Source organism: Uranotaenia lowii, chromosome 2 (genome assembly GCF_029784155.1).
Source record: "Uranotaenia lowii strain MFRU-FL chromosome 2, ASM2978415v1, whole genome shotgun sequence".
NCBI lineage: Eukaryota > Metazoa > Arthropoda > Insecta > Diptera > Culicidae > Uranotaenia > Uranotaenia lowii.
The window spans coordinates 116,598,740-116,616,408 of NC_073692.1; the positions used below are offsets into that span (position 1 = coordinate 116,598,740).

The 17,669-nt window shown below is 37.3% G+C and overlaps 2 protein-coding genes across 2 annotated transcripts; one reads left to right on the forward strand and one right to left on the reverse strand.

Moving 5' to 3' along the window:
• The first annotated feature begins 2,049 nt into the window (after positions 1-2,049).
• On the forward strand, positions 2,050-3,925 carry LOC129747275 (uncharacterized). The gene is made up of 3 exons (XM_055741393.1): positions 2,050-2,157; positions 2,232-2,696; positions 3,346-3,925. The coding sequence occupies exons 1-3, from the start codon at positions 2,150-2,152 to the stop codon at positions 3,815-3,817; spliced, it is 945 nt and encodes a 314-aa protein (XP_055597368.1). The 5' UTR covers positions 2,050-2,149; the 3' UTR covers positions 3,818-3,925.
• Positions 3,926-4,065: 140 nt separating this feature from the next.
• Positions 4,066-11,017, reverse strand: LOC129748332 (uncharacterized). Its single transcript, XM_055742896.1, has 2 exons — positions 10,527-11,017; positions 4,066-4,581 (listed from the first exon to the last, which is right to left on the reverse strand). Exons 1-2 carry the CDS (start codon positions 10,921-10,923, stop codon positions 4,163-4,165), a joined length of 816 nt encoding a protein of 271 aa, XP_055598871.1. The 5' UTR covers positions 10,924-11,017; the 3' UTR covers positions 4,066-4,162.
• Positions 11,018-17,669: the final 6,652 nt, after the last annotated feature.

Here is a 17,669-nt window from a genome sequence, read left to right on the forward strand (position 1 = left end):
AATCGGTTTAGACCCGCTTATTCATTGAATGGCGATTAAGTATAACAAAAACTACTAAAAATTTCATTTTTGAAATAGTTCTAATTGAAAATGATCTGCAGAAAACTATTTAAGGGATGAATAACGCGAAAGCGTTAAAATCTCAGAAAAAAACAAAAATAATGCAGAAAACTATTAAACATAATCAAACCTCGCAGTCGCAAATCAAAGCCGAAGAAAAAGTTTTAAAAAGTGAAAAATTATGCTTCGGCTTTGCTGGAACTTGTGAGAAACATAAATTTTTTGTTTTCGAAAAAAAAAAATGCAATTTTTTTCTATATGATATCTTTAATAATCGTATTTATCACTTCTAGACCGTCATAATCTTGTATTTTCATTACCTTTTTTCGGAACTAAACAATAAACTGAAATTGCCGAATTCGGTATGTCGTGATTTTACACTCAGGCAAATTCTTATTACAATTTTTATAAGATGCGTCTTATGAACTGCTTTTTAGAGTGTAAAATTGTGTTTCATAAGAGTCTTATGAAATTCTTTCAGTTTTCGTATGAACATCTTATGAAAAATAGAAGAAACGGCATTGTGAAAATATAATGAACGCATTCATTCATTTCATAAGTTTTTTCATCGTCAAACGGTACGAAGCTTTCCCTATTGTTAGTAATAAGTTTTCCTCAACAGTTAAATACCATTGTGATCTCTCTGATTGGTAGGTATTAGTTGATGATTTTGATGTGAACGCTTAATATTTTTGTAAACTAAAACAAATTATTGCATTGTTTACTTTTCAGTATGCTGACCGGCAAAAAACGCGAAGTCGAAGAAGGTCGAAGAACCGGATGCGGCAAAAGAAATTTCGTTGGAACCGGGGGGCTGATGGGCTGCTGATGACTATTATGAATGATTTTGTTCAAAACAAATAAAGTGAACAATAAAGTGAATGTTTTCAACGTCAAATATCTTAAATTATTCTTATTAGAATTGACTTTCTGGTTCCATGAGAGCCTCTTATGAAAAGCTACAAACCCTCATTTGATTAGGTGTTCATCTTCAGAATTCATTCGCGTCATAAGACAATCTTATGAATCTCAATGATTTTTCTTATGGCGCCACTTCATAAGAGAATCTTATGGCATGCATAATAGTATTTTTCTGAGTGTACGAATCTCAATTCAGAGATTCACTTACGGCGTGTTCGTAAACTGATTTGTTTGGGTGATGCATCGATTTGTTTGGTAGATGTCAAATCACCTTCCAATGCTTTTGCATACAGTTTGTTTAATTTACGAACGCCAACATCGATAGAAAAAATCACTTCGATAGAAAAAATCAATTTACGAACACGCCGTTAAACACGTCTGTCGCTCGTAAGAATAGATCAATGACTGACTTTGTTTTGTTTGTTTGTCAAGTGCTGCCAAAATAGCAAATGTTGTCATAGAAATTGATTTTATTTCATTCATCTACAGTGTTGCCGAATACAACTATTATTTTATTTTATTCCTAATTAAATTTGATTTATTTTCTGTATATTCTTTATCTCATTCCTACACGGTAGTTATCATCACGGCACAGGCACCAAATTTTACCTAATCTTTAGCATTTGACATTTACTTCCTTGACAGTCAAATGTCAGATTTGATTGAGGTCCAAGATGTGTTGGGCCCCAAACGTATTGATGGTTATGTCAAATTCAATGACAAAGGATATGAATGCCATTCCCCTGATTATTATCGCTTTTTTCCAAATTACTGAACTGATTCGGTAAAATAAATTACCGAACTTGGCATTAGTTTACTGTTCTGCAGCTGCTACTTCACGTTTCCAAAATAGTCGAATTAGAGTTGTTTTAAACAAGATTGGATGTTTAAAGATTAAACCATTATTACCATATTATTTTTATTGTTAAACTATGATTTTTTACATTTCGCTTTTTTTTTAAATAACAAATGAAAACATCTCGAAACAATTGGAAAAAAGGAAACCGGTATAAAGAACCGGTTTGGAAAACCCTTGCTCGAAACTGATATCAGTTATAACAGCTATAACCAAAAACAAAACAAACGCGCGTGCAGAATGTTTTCCTAAACAAGGTTTAATTTCGATTTTCTCGTTTAAAATCAGATTGCATTTACAAATATTTTTAAAATGGACGGGTAAGTGATAAGCCGCATTTCGCTGGCGGGTGCAAACAGTTTTAATCCGTTGTTTTTCCCCCTTGAACGTGTAGGATCAGTTTCGACTCGCTAGCATACCTGCATCAGGATGATACGTTCGTGATCGAATGTAACGACGATTTCGGTGGCATTTGTGAGGACATTGCCCGTCTGGCCGGAGCCTCGCATCTACTGGTAGATCCTCTGGACCTGGTCCTGGATGGCCGGGACGTGTTGGCTGGAAGTGGCAGCAGCAACAGCGCCGGAAGTAGCTGTTATGATAGTCCATCTGGAAGATGTTTTGACAAAGAGATTCCCTCACTCTTCTCCGAAATGGAATATCTGACCGAGGTGTCGCCCGAGAATGGAACCGTTATCGTGCCCGGCCAAAATGTACCGATTGTCGTGAATCCGGCTGAGTTTTCCTGGACCCGTAGGAAAGAAAAAGCTCCGATGGAGTCGAGTGAGACTTCAAGTTTACCCGAAAGCGTGGAGTCAGTTCAAGCTGTTCGACGAAAGAGTGGCTCCAGTGGAAATCGGTAATTTGTCTTTTATGTTAAAAAGCCTTAACAACTTTTCAATAAGCTTAACTTAAGATACTGACATAAACATTTAATTTTAAATTTCTCTTTTAATTTCTAACTCTATTACTACTAAGAAACTACTAAGCTTTTGGTCTATATAAAGGTTCAAGATTTAGGAATCAAAATTTAGATTTTTTTTTCTCAAGACTTATAAAAATGGTTAAAGTTCAAAATTAGTTTAAATGGGGAACCAGAAATTTTAATAAATCTCAATTACAATTTCTAATTGCTTTTTGAGATTTTGAATTTTAACATTTGGTTAGAGTCTTCAGAAAAATTTAAGTTCTCAACTCTGCTTTCAAAATCATTGACCTTTATTTAGATCCAAAGCTTAGTTTCTGAATCAGAATGACTTTTAGGAGTAGGTTCCTGACACAAATTTCAAATCTTTATTGTAAAATCTTAATCTGTATTCCAATTACATTCGAATCCTTTTTATGTTTTTTTTTAGAAATTTAACACTTAAATATGCAATGCTTGCATTTAGATTATGTTTTCTAACTATGAAAAATCACGCTTCTTGTTTCCTTTTTTGAATTATTATTTTGAACTATGATTCTGAATTCCTCATCTAAATACAAATTTGACATTTATTTCATTCCAGAAATCAATACTTAAACACTTCCAACTACCGTAAAATCCTGCAAAACTACATTCAAAAGGGCAAAAGAAAACTGGAAGAAAGTTCTTACTCAAAGATGAAGGCTACCGTCGTGAGCGTCAAAGCCGATCAGAACTCAACTTCCCTCATCGAAACCATCACCTGTGCTTCCTATCTAAACGGTCCGCAACCAGCTCACCCTTCCCCTGCCAACACAGATCGGACATCGAATGGACAAACCAATCGGAATCAAAATGGCAAATCGGACCACCAGCTGCCACCGGCTAGCTATCGCTGCCAAGACTGCAATTCCTGTTTTCTCTCAGTCGAACGGCTCAAAAAGCACAGTTGCATCATCACCGAGCAGTACCAGTGCCAGCTGTGTCGCCGCGAATTTCGCAAACGGAAAACGTTGGAACAGCACCTCAAATCGCATGACAAGGTGTTTTCCACCGACGATGATCTCCGCCGATAGGGCGCCGTAATTTTAAACAACCTTGAATTTAATGTTTTGTTTTTCTGTTGTCTTGTGCGTGGAAACCGCATTACCTGATTGTAATATATGTTTTTTGTCTTATTCAAACCTGTTCGAAAAGTGAAATCCGTATTTAAAAAAAGAAATTCCACAAATGTGATATGTAGAGAAAAGTTTTTAATTTATATTACAGATTTCTAGAAAGAGACATTGTATTGTGATATCTGCTGTTCAAGAATAGTTTCAAATTCCAAGTTTTAATTAATCTCTTTATGTAAACTGATTAGTGAACACATTGATACCGTACAACGTTTTCGAAGTCATGAGTCAAATACCGTATTACAACTAAACGGACATCCTCAGGTCGATTTTGTCGATGGTGGAGAACGAGTCATAATCAATTATATCGCTGCTGGTCGAGCTAATCTCCAGAATCTTCAGTTTATCGATCAGCGATTTCACCTGGAAAGCAATTCCATCGGAATAGTCTTCGGCGGACGTTACGGCCCCGGCATATGCTTTCAGATCTTTGTTGGCCAGCAGGTAGCTCCGGACGTGTTCCAGCAGATCCCGGGAACCACTGCTGGGCCTATCGGCTTGCAGGAACAGGAAATTGGATACGGCTCCGTCGGCGCACCGTTGCGAAAGGCCGGAAATGATGCGCTCCAGAAGCTGAATTTCGGCTGCCGAATCCGACTCGTGAACCGTCGATGGCTGGATTGGAGCAGGACAGTTGCAGCGGCCCTGTGGTTTGATGATGTAATCTGTGGATGTATTTAAACGTAGGTAAGTATAATCACTATAATTATTCTTTTTGAACATATATAATAAGCTACGTGGTCGCGGGACGTAAGTGCTGGTCAGGCCCAAAACTACTAATTTTCAATAAAACTTAGACCGAAAATGCTTCTTAATTTAACCTTAAGGGGCCGTGAGAATGCCAGAATAATATAGTTCTTGGAAAGAATTGTGCAATCCATAAAGATAGACTAAAAACGAAAGAAAATCTGTAAGAAAAATGCGTCATAAAGGGTTTCCACGATGAAATTTCTCCAACTTTTGAACCATTGGGTAGAATTTAATGAAAATTTGGGTGAATTTAGTTCATAGTGCATTGTTTACATCCTGCAAGTTTTAAAGTCCTGTGATCAAAACTCGCGGAAATGGAGTCAAAAGAACAGTTCGTGCGTGTTAAAATATTGCGCATTCATCACGAGAACAAGGATCTCTTGCATCGTTCCATCGCTAAAACGTTGGCAATCACGAATTCCACGGTTCCACGAGTGGTTAAGCGGTTCGAGGAACCATTGACCACCGATCGGAAGCCCAGAAGTGATGGAAAAAGTATTCCGTACAACTGCAAAAATCACAACCGCGTTGTTGGGGCTTTCAACCGAAACCCGAACGCCTCCGTTCGGGATGTGGCTAAGAAGCTGCACCTAAGCCGAAGTTTTGTCCAGAAGGCGACTAGGGCTGGCCTTCGAACGTTCAAAGTACACGCGACGAGAAGCAGAACAAGTCAGCCAAAACCCGTGCCAGGAAGTTGTACCTCGACATGCTGACGAAAGTTGAATGCTGCATCATGGACGACGAAACATATGTGAAGGCCGACTTCAAACAGATCCATGGCAACTTGCTTTCACCTGTTTTGGCAAGCCGCACGTGCGGGAAGCGTAGTGCACCCTTCGCGACATTCCAATATCCCTTCAGCTGGAAAAGGCTCCGGGTCCAGATGGTATCCCGAACATTGCAGTTGAGGCCGCGATTATGGAATCTTCCGAAATGTTCCGATCGTCACCGCAAATTTGTATAGAGGAAAGGATGTTTCCAGAAATTTGGAAACGGCAGAAGCTGGTTCTGCTGCCCAAACCAGAAAAGCCATTTGGGAACCCATCGACATACAGGCCAATATGCCTACTGGATACGGTTGGAAAGGTTCTGGAAAAGGTGATCTTGAATCGTATCCAGCAGTACACTGAGGGCGAGGGCGAAGGCGGATTGTCCAACAATCAATCCGGCTTTCGAAAAGGGCGATGCACAGTCGACGCCATTCGAACTGTCATCGAAACGGCTGATAAAGCCTGACTCAAGAAGAGAAGAGGGGACCATTTTTGTGCGGTAGTAACATTGGACGTGCGCGATGCCTTAAATAGTGTCAGCTGGGCAGCGATTGCTTCTTCGCTCATAAAAATGAGGATACCGAAATATCTCTGCAAATTAGTGGATAGCTTAAGCTATTTCCAGAACCGCAACATGACGATCGAAGGATTTCAGGAAATGGATGTTACAGGTAGAGTACCACAAGGGTCGATACTGGGCCAGGTTCTGTGGAATATTGCGTATGATGAGGTGCTGATATTGACCCTGCCAGAGGGAGTGAAGTTGGTTGGTTTCGCGGACGACGTCGTGCTACTAGCGACGGGTTACTCAACAGAAATCGTCAGCTTCAGAGGCTGTAGAAGCGGTAGAAAGCTGGATGCACTCTAAAAGTTGGCTCACCACAAAACTGTGATGGTCCTGATATCAAACCTGATTTCACCGCAAACAGGCAGGATTACAGTTGGATCATGCACTATCGAATCAAAGCGTGAGCTAAAATATTTGGGTGTGATGATTGACGGCCAGCTCAGCTTTAAAAACCATGTTGAGTATGTATGCAAGAAGGCGGCAACAGCAACGGCCGCACTCACGAAGATAATGGCGAACAACTCGGGGATCCAAAGTAGTCAGCGAAGGATAATTTCGAGTGTAGTTTCGTCAATCCTTCGGTATGGAGGGGCGACCTGGAAATCTGGTCTTAACATCCAGTGTAACCAGCAGAAGCTGAACAATGTACAAAGGCGAATGAATTTGCGGGTTTCGCACTGTTTCGTCGGAGGCTGCATGCGTTGTAGCAGGTCATGCCCAGCTCGGTTTTGTTAGTGGAGGACTCCTATTGCTACGAAAATAGAGGCACGCAAAACGTGAGATCACGAGCCAGAGATAGCTCCATGGTCAACTAGAAGCAGCTGTGGGATAGCTCAGAAAGAGGAAGGTGGACCCATAGTTTGATCCCAAACATCAAGGAGTAGATGGAGAGAAAGCATGGCGAAGTGGATTTCGACATGACGCAATTCCTGACTGGTCATGGATGCTTCATGAAGTATCACCACAGGTTCGGACATGCGGCCTCGCCGGTCTGCCTAACATGCGGTGACGTGGACGAGACACCCAAATGTGGTGATCGAAACTTTCGCCAACTCGATACATCGACTACTCGTCGCAAAGCTAGTTAATAGACTGAAGCATTGATGTATCAGTCAATCATCATTCGCGAATCTGACGTCATGTGTATTTGTAAAACATAGACCTTTTCATTTTCATCAATACTATGTAACGAATCCTAGAACATTCGGTTTTCGAGTAGGTCTCGAACACAGATACAACATCAATATCATCAATTTTATCCTACCTCATTATAATTTGTCGCATACAAGCATGCATGCAAGATTCCTGAAACTATACACGATCAAATATAATAACCCGACTTTGCCCAATTCATAATAAGATATCGACAATCTCTAATTTCATAATTATATTAGTGTATTTTTATAATATTTAAATGATTCTTACACTACACTACCACACCAAACACGTGGTATTCTACTGTCCAAGATTTGAAGAGGAGCGCCCAAGCAATCAAAAGTCGCATTTTTACTTAAAGATGGAACTCCGAAGTTCACATTTGGCTGAAAAAATGTTTTACGGGAGCTTCAGGTGACTCTTGTCGCGTAAAAGTTACTCAGGAACTTCCATCGCCCTTTGAAAGGTTAAACTATCGATAACGGAACTTCTAAACGCTTTTAATGGAACTTCTTTCAAGAAGGTCCATAACGTTCGCGTAACATTCTAAAACGCACCATTAAAATACTTGAAGGTGTTTTAAAGAACCTATATGGGAATTCTAAGCGACATGTCAAAAATTTCTTTCAAGAAGGTCGATAACATTCGCGTAACATTCTAAAACGCACCGCCATTAAGATACTTGAAGGCGTTTTAAAGAACTTGTGTGGGAATTATGAGCGACATGTCAAAAATGTCTGTCAATTTCTTTTCATGGTATTTGTTTTGTTTGTATCTGTACTGATATTTACAAATGGAATTTGATTCAAGATTTTTTCGAATTTTTCTTATAAATGTTAAGATATTCGAACAAATTTTTGGTGATGCGAATTTTTGTAACTATTCACATTGTGTACTAAAAGTCCTTTAAACGAAATAAGGTACAATCTTCTATTGACCAACCTATTCAATCATTTCAAATGACATTAAGTTTAAATACTAATTATTACAGCGGCAATGAACTATTGCTGGATTGGTCGAGAGGCTGGTGGCAACCTAGAGAGCAGCGGTTCAATTCTCTAGGCGTAATCAAAACAATATAATTAAAACCAATGAGATAGACCATGATAGACCGTCAACCTAGCAATCTGACATCTGAATGTCAGAGCAATCTGTCAATCGGATTTTTTTTCGGCGCGTAGAAGTTCCTTGACATTCCCTTAGAAGCTGAATAGCGTTCTCTACAGCCACCTAAACAAACTTGAAAGTAGCTTTAAGAACTTAAATTTTGGGCTGATAAGCATTCTCTACAGACACAAACGAGAGCTGATTAAGCTTCTATGGAACCTTTTTAAGGGAATTCTGGTTGCTTGGGCGGACCAGAATCGACAGCGGACAACACGTTGCAGAAGATGTGTGATGACATCAACACATGGCAGGCAGTCAGCGATGGGCTGTTAACTTTACTACGCTTAAAGAGTCCAAAGCAATGAAATGAACTACGCAAAACAATCAGCGTAACCGATGGGACCACAACGTGAAGATGATCTTGGGCGGTCAGTATGATATTTAATTTTAATATGAACTTCTTGGCGAGTGTTGCATAAGTAGCGCATATGCGTGAATTAGACACCCCCTGCCGAAGTACATGGAAGAGTGCCTTCAGAAGCGGCTGCTTCCTCTCCTGAAGGCGGTCAGTTTGCTAGCGATTGCTGAACTTCAAACGGCCATCATGTGCCATCGCATTCATTAGGAGGCCATGGTTTATCCTATCCATTCTTAACTTCTTAGCTTTACAAGTTTTCGAATCAGATAAGTCACTATCAACCATCAACCATCATCAGAAGCCCTCCGTAACCACCATAAGTCAAAAACTATTCTAAGAGCACCTAGCTGTATCCGTAGTCCAAACAGCTGGTTAGACCCAAATTCCGACCCGAGCCACCGCACTGATAATCCATTATACCTGTTTGAACTCAACTTTTTTTTAGATATGGTATAAGAATTGATCCAAAACTGATGAAATTTGGATCCAATTTGACGCAGTTCTAAACCGTTTGACAGTATATGGAACACGAGTGGGTTTGCCCGTTTTTTCACTGGATTGGATCTTATTTCTCTGGTTCAATTCTTGTATAAATTAGATCCAAGAATAGACCACGGATACAGATGCTCTAACTGTTTGATCCGTTTTTGAGCAATGCAGAAATGTCGTTCCATTTCCCATCCCTTCATAGAAAGAATTGTATAAATATTGATTCATTTGCATATAAGTAGTGTAGATGTTTGGGTTAAATATGTATTGGAGATTTGGAGTCTCCCTTCCCTGTGAGCAAAGAGGCCTGAAAACTATAATTTGAACTTTGAAGACCCAAAAAACCTTGTACACAAACATTCGCCGATATTAAACTTTAAACATTTAAATACCGAACGACTATAAATATATCATTGCGATTTTCATGAGTTTTAGCTGATCTCAGAAGATTATGTTTCAAAGATAAAAATTTAAAATATTCTATGCAATTAATTGGTTTTTGAATTTTGTAGATATCACTTCCACTTCCGTTTAATCAAATTTTGTGTAACCTCAATTGAATAATTTGATTTTAAACATGTCATTTTTCAACGGAGTAAAAGTTTTGGAATTTAGAATCAGAAACAAAATTCGGATTAAAAGTTTATATTGCGGAAACTGGAGTGGGTATAACAAGGGGTAGTTTGCCCTATTGAAGCAACTGCCAATTATTTAAATAGCCACGAATGAGAATCAAAACAAAGATCCAAGTCTATAAAAACGTGTGAAACTCATGCTCTAGTTAAAGCAATATTTATTTAAATAGTTCTAACAACACAAAATCGATGTAAGTACACTGCTGTTGTTAAGGTTGTTCAACTAATAGAAAGAGAAATAATCACACTTTTCTTAGGTTGCTAGTGATCTATTCAACATCCTATTGATCTACTCAGATCAACGATTCAGTTTGAGGAATAGGAAGGAACTTTTATTCGTAAGTTGATAAATTATGTAAATTAGCTTACTTTATTTATTTATAATATATTGTAGTTTGAGCTGCGTCAAACCTGCTACAAAAACAAAAGTTCGTAAAAAGTTATCCGAACAGTTTAGATTTAAAATTATAATTCAAGTTTTTCAATTCAGCTTCAAATACATATTGAAATCAGGCTGAAACTGTGTATTCCAATTAATTTAAACTTTTTCAACAATTTTCAGAACTAACATATATTTCAAACAAAAAACGCCTCATTATCCGTTTCCCATCGTTCATCTTTTAACTCTCAGAACCACTGTGTTCTAAATCTAAGTTATCAATAAATGTCTCTATCTGTGCCTTATCAAATAGTAAGTATTAACAACAACTACACTCACCATTAACAACAATCTTTCGGGGCTTATGTCGCTGCGTCGTTTTTCCGTTGCTGGTTATCGCCACATATTCCAGAACGTCACCTTTCTTCACCACCACATTATCATCCTGGATGAAGAATTTCCCGTGCATTACATCGGTCGTATTTTGGCAGACGTTACAAACAGGCGGCTTTCCGTCCCTGGCCACCGGATTTATAAACAACTCGACACCGAACATCTTGGTTTCCGGTTTGTGAGCCGTCCACAGCTTCAGACCACGGGGGTCCATCACCTCGAAGTCAACCTTGCATATTTGGTGACCCTTATTTTCGCTGCTCCGGAACCAATCGAGAAATCCAGCTTGAGTTAAACCGCCAAAAAGCACAATTACTGATAACACGACCCAAAGCGACCTCATCGTTAGGCGTTTATTTATTTTTTTCTTCAAATCTTAGACAAACAATCGAGATGATGATCTCCGAATCGAGCTCAGAATGTAACTGGAACTGAGAACCAAAATGAATCATATTTATTGTGATGGCTATACGTTATCGCGCAGCGGAGGTCATTCTAAAGTGTAAGACAAGGGCTACCTTTCGAGGCTTTGTGCTTAAGACTAAGACTTTCCGAAGATCATCTGAGCCGTGAAATAAACGCTCGGTCTGATGGTCGGTTTATTCTGGCATTCTATGGGCTTTAGCCACGCAAAACAAAGAGGCTCGTACTCGAGTGATACTGAAAATGTTTTCGCATACCGGTCTATGACTAATAATTGATCTAGGAACTGCATAAGTTGAGTGACCGAGCGATGGGGTATTCCCAACGAACTAAGCTTATTATCGTCAAATGATTATAATTGCTGGTTTAGGTAAAAATGTCTACTGAATGTATTGATGCACTTTTTTTTTTTGTTTTGATAAAAAAGTGCTAAAATTTGGCCTTGTTTCTCCTATCAACCACATAATTTATTAAATTTTTCTCCTGTGGTCCAGGCAATTTCGTCCTGTATTTGCAATAGCTGAATAACAGGACGATCTCATCCCGGGACTCAAAAACTGATCAGAAAAAGAACTATCAAAATGTGCTGTGCGATAAAAACGCTTTCCTCCTAAGATTTGTAGGAAATAGAATTGGTTTCCTGTTAACACTTAGTTTGCATTTATTCCACTCGAGACCATGAACCTCTGAATAACAGGAAAACTTCTCAAATGACACTAGAACTGTTAAAAACAAGATGTTTTCCTGGACTACAGAGAAAGAGCTAACCAAATCTTGTAAGGGGTCGTTCACTAATTACGTAAGCACGATTTTGGAAATTTTCAACCCTCCCTCCCCCCCTGGTAAGACAAAGTAAGATTTTCCAAAATCCCCCCTCCCCCCCTAGTAAGATCTTACGTTTTCTATCCTTCGAGAAATTGACACGTTTTTTTTTCAAAAATAGCATGAATGTATTAAAAGTGTGACATCCTTGCTTCAAAGCAAAGCACATTTTAAGTAAAACTTCTTTATAACTGCATTTGGAAAGAGCATTTTTCACAAAACAACAGATGAAATGTCTTAAACGATTATAAAAAAAAAACATTGTTTAGGACATAGCATGTTCGGGGTAAAAATAATCTTCCATAAATTTCCACAATCGAATAAACAATATAAAATCTGAATTCCGATAAGAAAGAGTGAAATATCAGGTTAGCACAAGGTACCATAAAATAGTTATGTTTTTGACCTGAAAATCATAAAAATCTAAAAATAATTGATTCTATACTAATTGGTGCAAAAATGAATAACGAAAATTACTTTGTCAACAAACCTAGAAGCTCAGACTGATTTCAGAGATTAGCGATAAAGTTTTGGGCTTTTTTGGTAAATCGTTTGTAAAATTCAGAGTTGGTAATGTCTATCTCTGAAAAAACTGTCAAAAAGATTATTATCTAAAGACTTTTAAAGATTTTTCTTGATAAACCAATTTTCGAAATATGATGGATTCAAATTGTGGTGTCACAACGCGCCATTTTCTTTTTTGTTTCTATAAATTTCTCAATTAATAAGATTATTATTGATGAAAAGTCCAAAGCGATGATATTTTTTAATAACGTGATTTAGTGTTTATGATGGCACGTTGGTTTGAATTGACTTTTTTTTTTGTCTTTATTAGTGACACTTTGAGGCTATTCGTGACATGGTTTGAATTGGTTCTCTATAAATTTTATAGAACCAGCATTTTTTTAATTGAAAGACAATAAAAGACCAATAAGAAATAACCAACAATAAAGTAGTGAATAAAAATAAAACCTGAGTAAAACGGTTTCGTATGGCTGTGAGTGACGAATTATCAATGTAACATTTCTTACGTAAGAAATTCCCTACCCCCTAGTAAGAGATCGTAAGCAAATGTGAAACGCCCCCCCCCCCCCCCCCCCCCATTATGTGCTTACGTAATTAGTGAACGACCCCTAACACTTCATATCTCCTTAAATTCGGAGGAAAGCTTTTTCGAATGCTCAGGTACCGTCAAACTAGACGTAAGTAGGAAAAAAAAGGTTTGTTCGGGTAGTTGTAGCTTGTAGTTGGTCACCTGAACCGCGCAATAGTTTCAAAGCAGCTTCCGGCGAACTAAGAAATAAATCTAGATCCAGCGTCATTTCGTTTGACGGGTCAGTTGTGATGATCAGGCAGTAGTGCAATATCAGTTTGTTACTTTTTTTTCAAGCCACTGCTTCAGCACAATGGGGAAACAAGTGTTTAAACCACCGTGAAATTCAATACCTTCCTCCTACACAAAACAAATATATGAAAAAAAAACTTTCCTTCAATGAAAATGTCCAGAGAATCGATTCGAAGTAGTTTCAGAGGCCGCATGAGCTTACGAACGGATTTATGAAAACCTCTCATTCCCTTATATTTTGTAAACAATCCAGAATGGAGGCTGTTTGAGCAACCGCACGCTTCGGAAAATGGAGTTATGGCTGTTTTACCGCCGTTTCCCCTATACATTTTCAATTATTTCAGAAACAATCATGTTCAGACTTGAAATTTTTTTACCAACTGTGACTTATCTTAGGCGATTTTTCCCAAGGAATCCAAAGAAGGCTGCTTGAGCCACCGCACGCTTCGTAAAATTGAGTTATTGCTGTGTTTACCCTCAATTCCCCTACATTTTTCAATTATTTAAGGAAATAAACATGTTTGGACTTGTAAATTTTGAACAAAATGGGACGTATCTTATGTGATTTTTTCCGAGGAATCCAACAAAGCCCATTTGAGCCATCGCACGGATTAGGAACGCGAGTTATGGCTGTTTTACCCTCAATTTTCTGAATTTATTGAAACTGTGTTCGATTTCTTACTGTTTTTTTTCACTAGCTGAAATTACAGAACGATTTCAGGACATCAAAACGGCTCGGGAAAACAACTGTCAAAAAGTCCTTTGAGTTCGAAACGCTTTCTTCCTGAGATCTTTAGGGAATTCTGAATTGGTCTGTTCGGGACTGTTTTTTTTCCCAAAATGCTATCGTCCAAGAAAATTGAAAGAAAATGTAACACAGACTATGCATGAATAGTATAGATTTCCAAACATTCCAAGCTATTTTAAGAATTTTCACACAGAGGCACATAACAGCTGGAAGATTTGTACACTGATGACGAAAATGCGGATTATGGGACCTGTGCCGGGAAGCCATTTTCTCTTGCGATTTGAAAGCGTTGCGGAGAACTATCTAGTGAACTTTTGTTGGCCAAAGGAATTGTCTGAGTGACCAAGCAACCAAAATTCCCTTCAAACGGGTTCCTAGAAGTTTAATCAGCTCTCGTCTGAGGTCCTAAGAATTTTAATCGGCCCAAAATTTGAGTTCTTGAACGAACTTCGAAGTTTGTTCCGGTGTCCAAAGAGAATGCTATACCCTGCTATGCCTTTAAGGGAATGTTCAAAATCCCTCTACGAGCTAAAAAAACGGTTGTCAGATTACTCTGACAACCAATAAACAGACTGCTAGATTTCCGGTCTATCATTGTTTCCCTCATTGAATTTAATGTTTACTCAATTTATTGTTTACTTACCTTGGAACTTAAAATACCTGCTCACCACCTCGGGATTCAATCCACTGCTAGTAGTAAAATCATCTGCCTCTCGACCATCATACCAGCTCATGGCTAAACACTGTTCAAAGCTGTATTTGAACTACCATTTTTTTTTTTGCTTTCTCTAGAGAACTATTTGCAAATAATAACAGCTGAAGTTAAAGCAACATTTTTTATACTGAAGGACTTCAATGGATTAAATTATTTATTTATGTTTTAATCGGACCTTTTTAACACTATTTGTGCCGGAGGGGGTCAAATGACATATTTTTAACTTCAAATGACGGTAACTCCTTTAACACTAAACGTACCGGAGGCGGTCAAATGACGGTTTTTAAACTTTAAACGATGATTACGCCTTATACAATTGTTTTTTCGCAAATTTAACGACAGGACTATTTTTGTTTTTGAAATGCAAGTATTTTTGCGTTTTTAAATTTTTTTTAAGTGTTACGGTTTTCGAATAACGTATGTGGTATACCTATTCATACCGCGAGCGGTCAAATGACGGCAAACACCGTTTTCGCTAAAACTCCCTTGTTTCTCAACCGATTTCTACCAAATTTAAAGTTTTGAAAAGCTTATAATTCGACTCAAGTATGTTTCTCAGACAATTTTCAGCTACAATCAATAACTTTAAAGTTATTTACAGTACAAGAAAAATTTTATGAAAAAACATGCTTCAGGAAAAAGGTTGTAAATCAGTTATTAAGTGCTCGAAAAAAATTTCACTTAGTGCCTGAGAAAGCTGAAGTTAGAAGCTATATGTTGCATATATGGAAATTTTTTTTGAAAATTTTCCAAGATCATGGCCACAAAAAATGTAAAAAAGTTGTGTAAAACCCGTACTTTTCAATCAATCAACCGCCAAAGCTGTTCCTGTTACAGTAGAAAATTGTGAAAAAGTGAATTGAAAAGTAGACGTAATTTGTCACATTTTGGCATCTTTACATTTTTTGAAATACGAAGTACATAATTTATGACGACTTTTCAAAGGTAGTTGTTTTTCGAACTTTTTATCAATTTGGATTTTCTAAGACAATTCCTACACCTAAGCTCAGCTTTGCACTGGATTTAGAGTACGTTAACGTAAGGTTTAGGCAATAAAACTATATGCAAAAGAAAGCTTATTTCATACCGGTTCTAGTGGTGTAACTGTATTGGCGATGCAATGCTTGGCAAAAATATGATAAATAAAACAGTGAACTAGTTTCTGAATTTTGAGAAGTCAGCACAAATTCTTGCTTGGCAGACGGGCGCAGTGGGTGGTAATATCTCAAAGCTATTTTGCACACGAAGATGGGTGAAAGGAAACGAAAAAACAAACGAGCATTCGCTCAAATTTTCTGGTTTTACTTTCAGAAATATATTTATTATATTATTGTCAAGCATCGCACCGCCAATGTAGTTACGTCACTAGAACCGGTATGAAATTTTCTTTCTTTTGCATATAATTTTTTTGCCTAAACTATACGTTAACGTACTCAAAATCCAGTGCAAAGCTGCATTTGGGTGTAGGGATTGTCTCAGAAAATCCAGATTCATAAAAAGTTCGCAAAACAACTACCTTTGAAAAACCGTCAAAAATTATGTATTTAGTATTTCAAAAATCTAAAGATGCCAAAATGTGACAAATTACGTCTACTTTTCAATTCACTTTTTCAAAATTTTCTACTGTAACAGGAACAGCTTTGGCAGTTGATTGATTGAAAAGTACGGGTTTTACACAACTTTTTTACATTTTTTGTGGCCATGATCTTAGAAAATTTTTAAAAAAAATTTCCATATGTGCAACATATAGCTTCTAACTTCAGCTTTCTCAGGCACTAAGTGAAATTTTTTTCGAGCACTTAATAACTGATTTACAACCTTTGTCCTGAAGCATGTTTTTTCATAAAATTTTTCTTGTACTGTAAATAACTTTAAAGTTATTGATTGTAGCTGAAAATTGTCTGAGAAACATACTTGAGTCGAATTATAAGCTTTTCAAAACTTTAAATTTGGTAGAAATCGGTTGAGAAACAAGGGAGTTTTAGCGAAAACGGTGTTTGCCGTCATTTGACCGCTCGCGGTATGAATAGGTATATACAAAGTGTCGGTATGTTTAGTGTTAAAAATTGTTTTTTCGCAAAATTTTCTTCATGACTATTTTTATTTTTCAAATGCACGAATTTTTTCATAAAAATATTTTTTTAAAAGTTTGTAGGTTTCGAAATACGTATGTGGTATACCTATTTATACCGCCGGGGGTCAAATGACCCTAACATCTTTTCCGCTAAAACTCTCTTGTTTCTTAACCGATTTTTACAAAATTTATATTTTTGGAAAGCTTGTAACGTGACTCAAATATAGTTTTCAGACAATATTGAGCTACAAACATCGATTTTAAAGTTAATCGAAGTCTAAGAAAAAAAGTCCGAAAAAACATGCTTCGGGGAAAAGACTGTAAGTCTGTTAATAAGTGCTCGAAGAAAAATTTACTTTGAGCCTGAAAAAGCTGAAGTTAAAAGCTATATGTTGCATATGTAGGAAAAAAAATTCAAATTTTTTTAAGATCATGGCCACAAAAAATGTAAAAAAGTGGTGTAAAAACTATACTTTTTAATAAATCAACCGCCAAATCCGTTCCAGTAACAATAATTTTTTTTTGAAAACTGAATTGGAAAGTTGACGTAATTTGTAACATTTTGGCATCTTTAGATTTACAAAAAAAAATGAAACACAGAATATTTCACGGCTATTCAAATGTAGCTGTTTTTGACATTTTTTCAATTTTGATTTTCTGAGATTATTCCTCCACTTACGTTCCGCTTTGCACTGGATTTTTAGTATGTTAACGCAAGATTTTGGTAATAAAACTATATGCACAAGAAAGGCTGTTTTATACCGGTTCTAGTGATGTAATTCTATTGTCAATACGGTGCTTAACAAAAATATGATAAATAAAATAGGCAAGTAGCTTCTGAATTTTTAAAAGTCAGCACAAAGTTCTTGCTTGGCAGACGGGCGCAGTGGGTGGCAATATCTCAAAGCCAATTCGCACACGAAGACGGGTGAAAGGAAACGTAAAAACACACAAGCATTAGC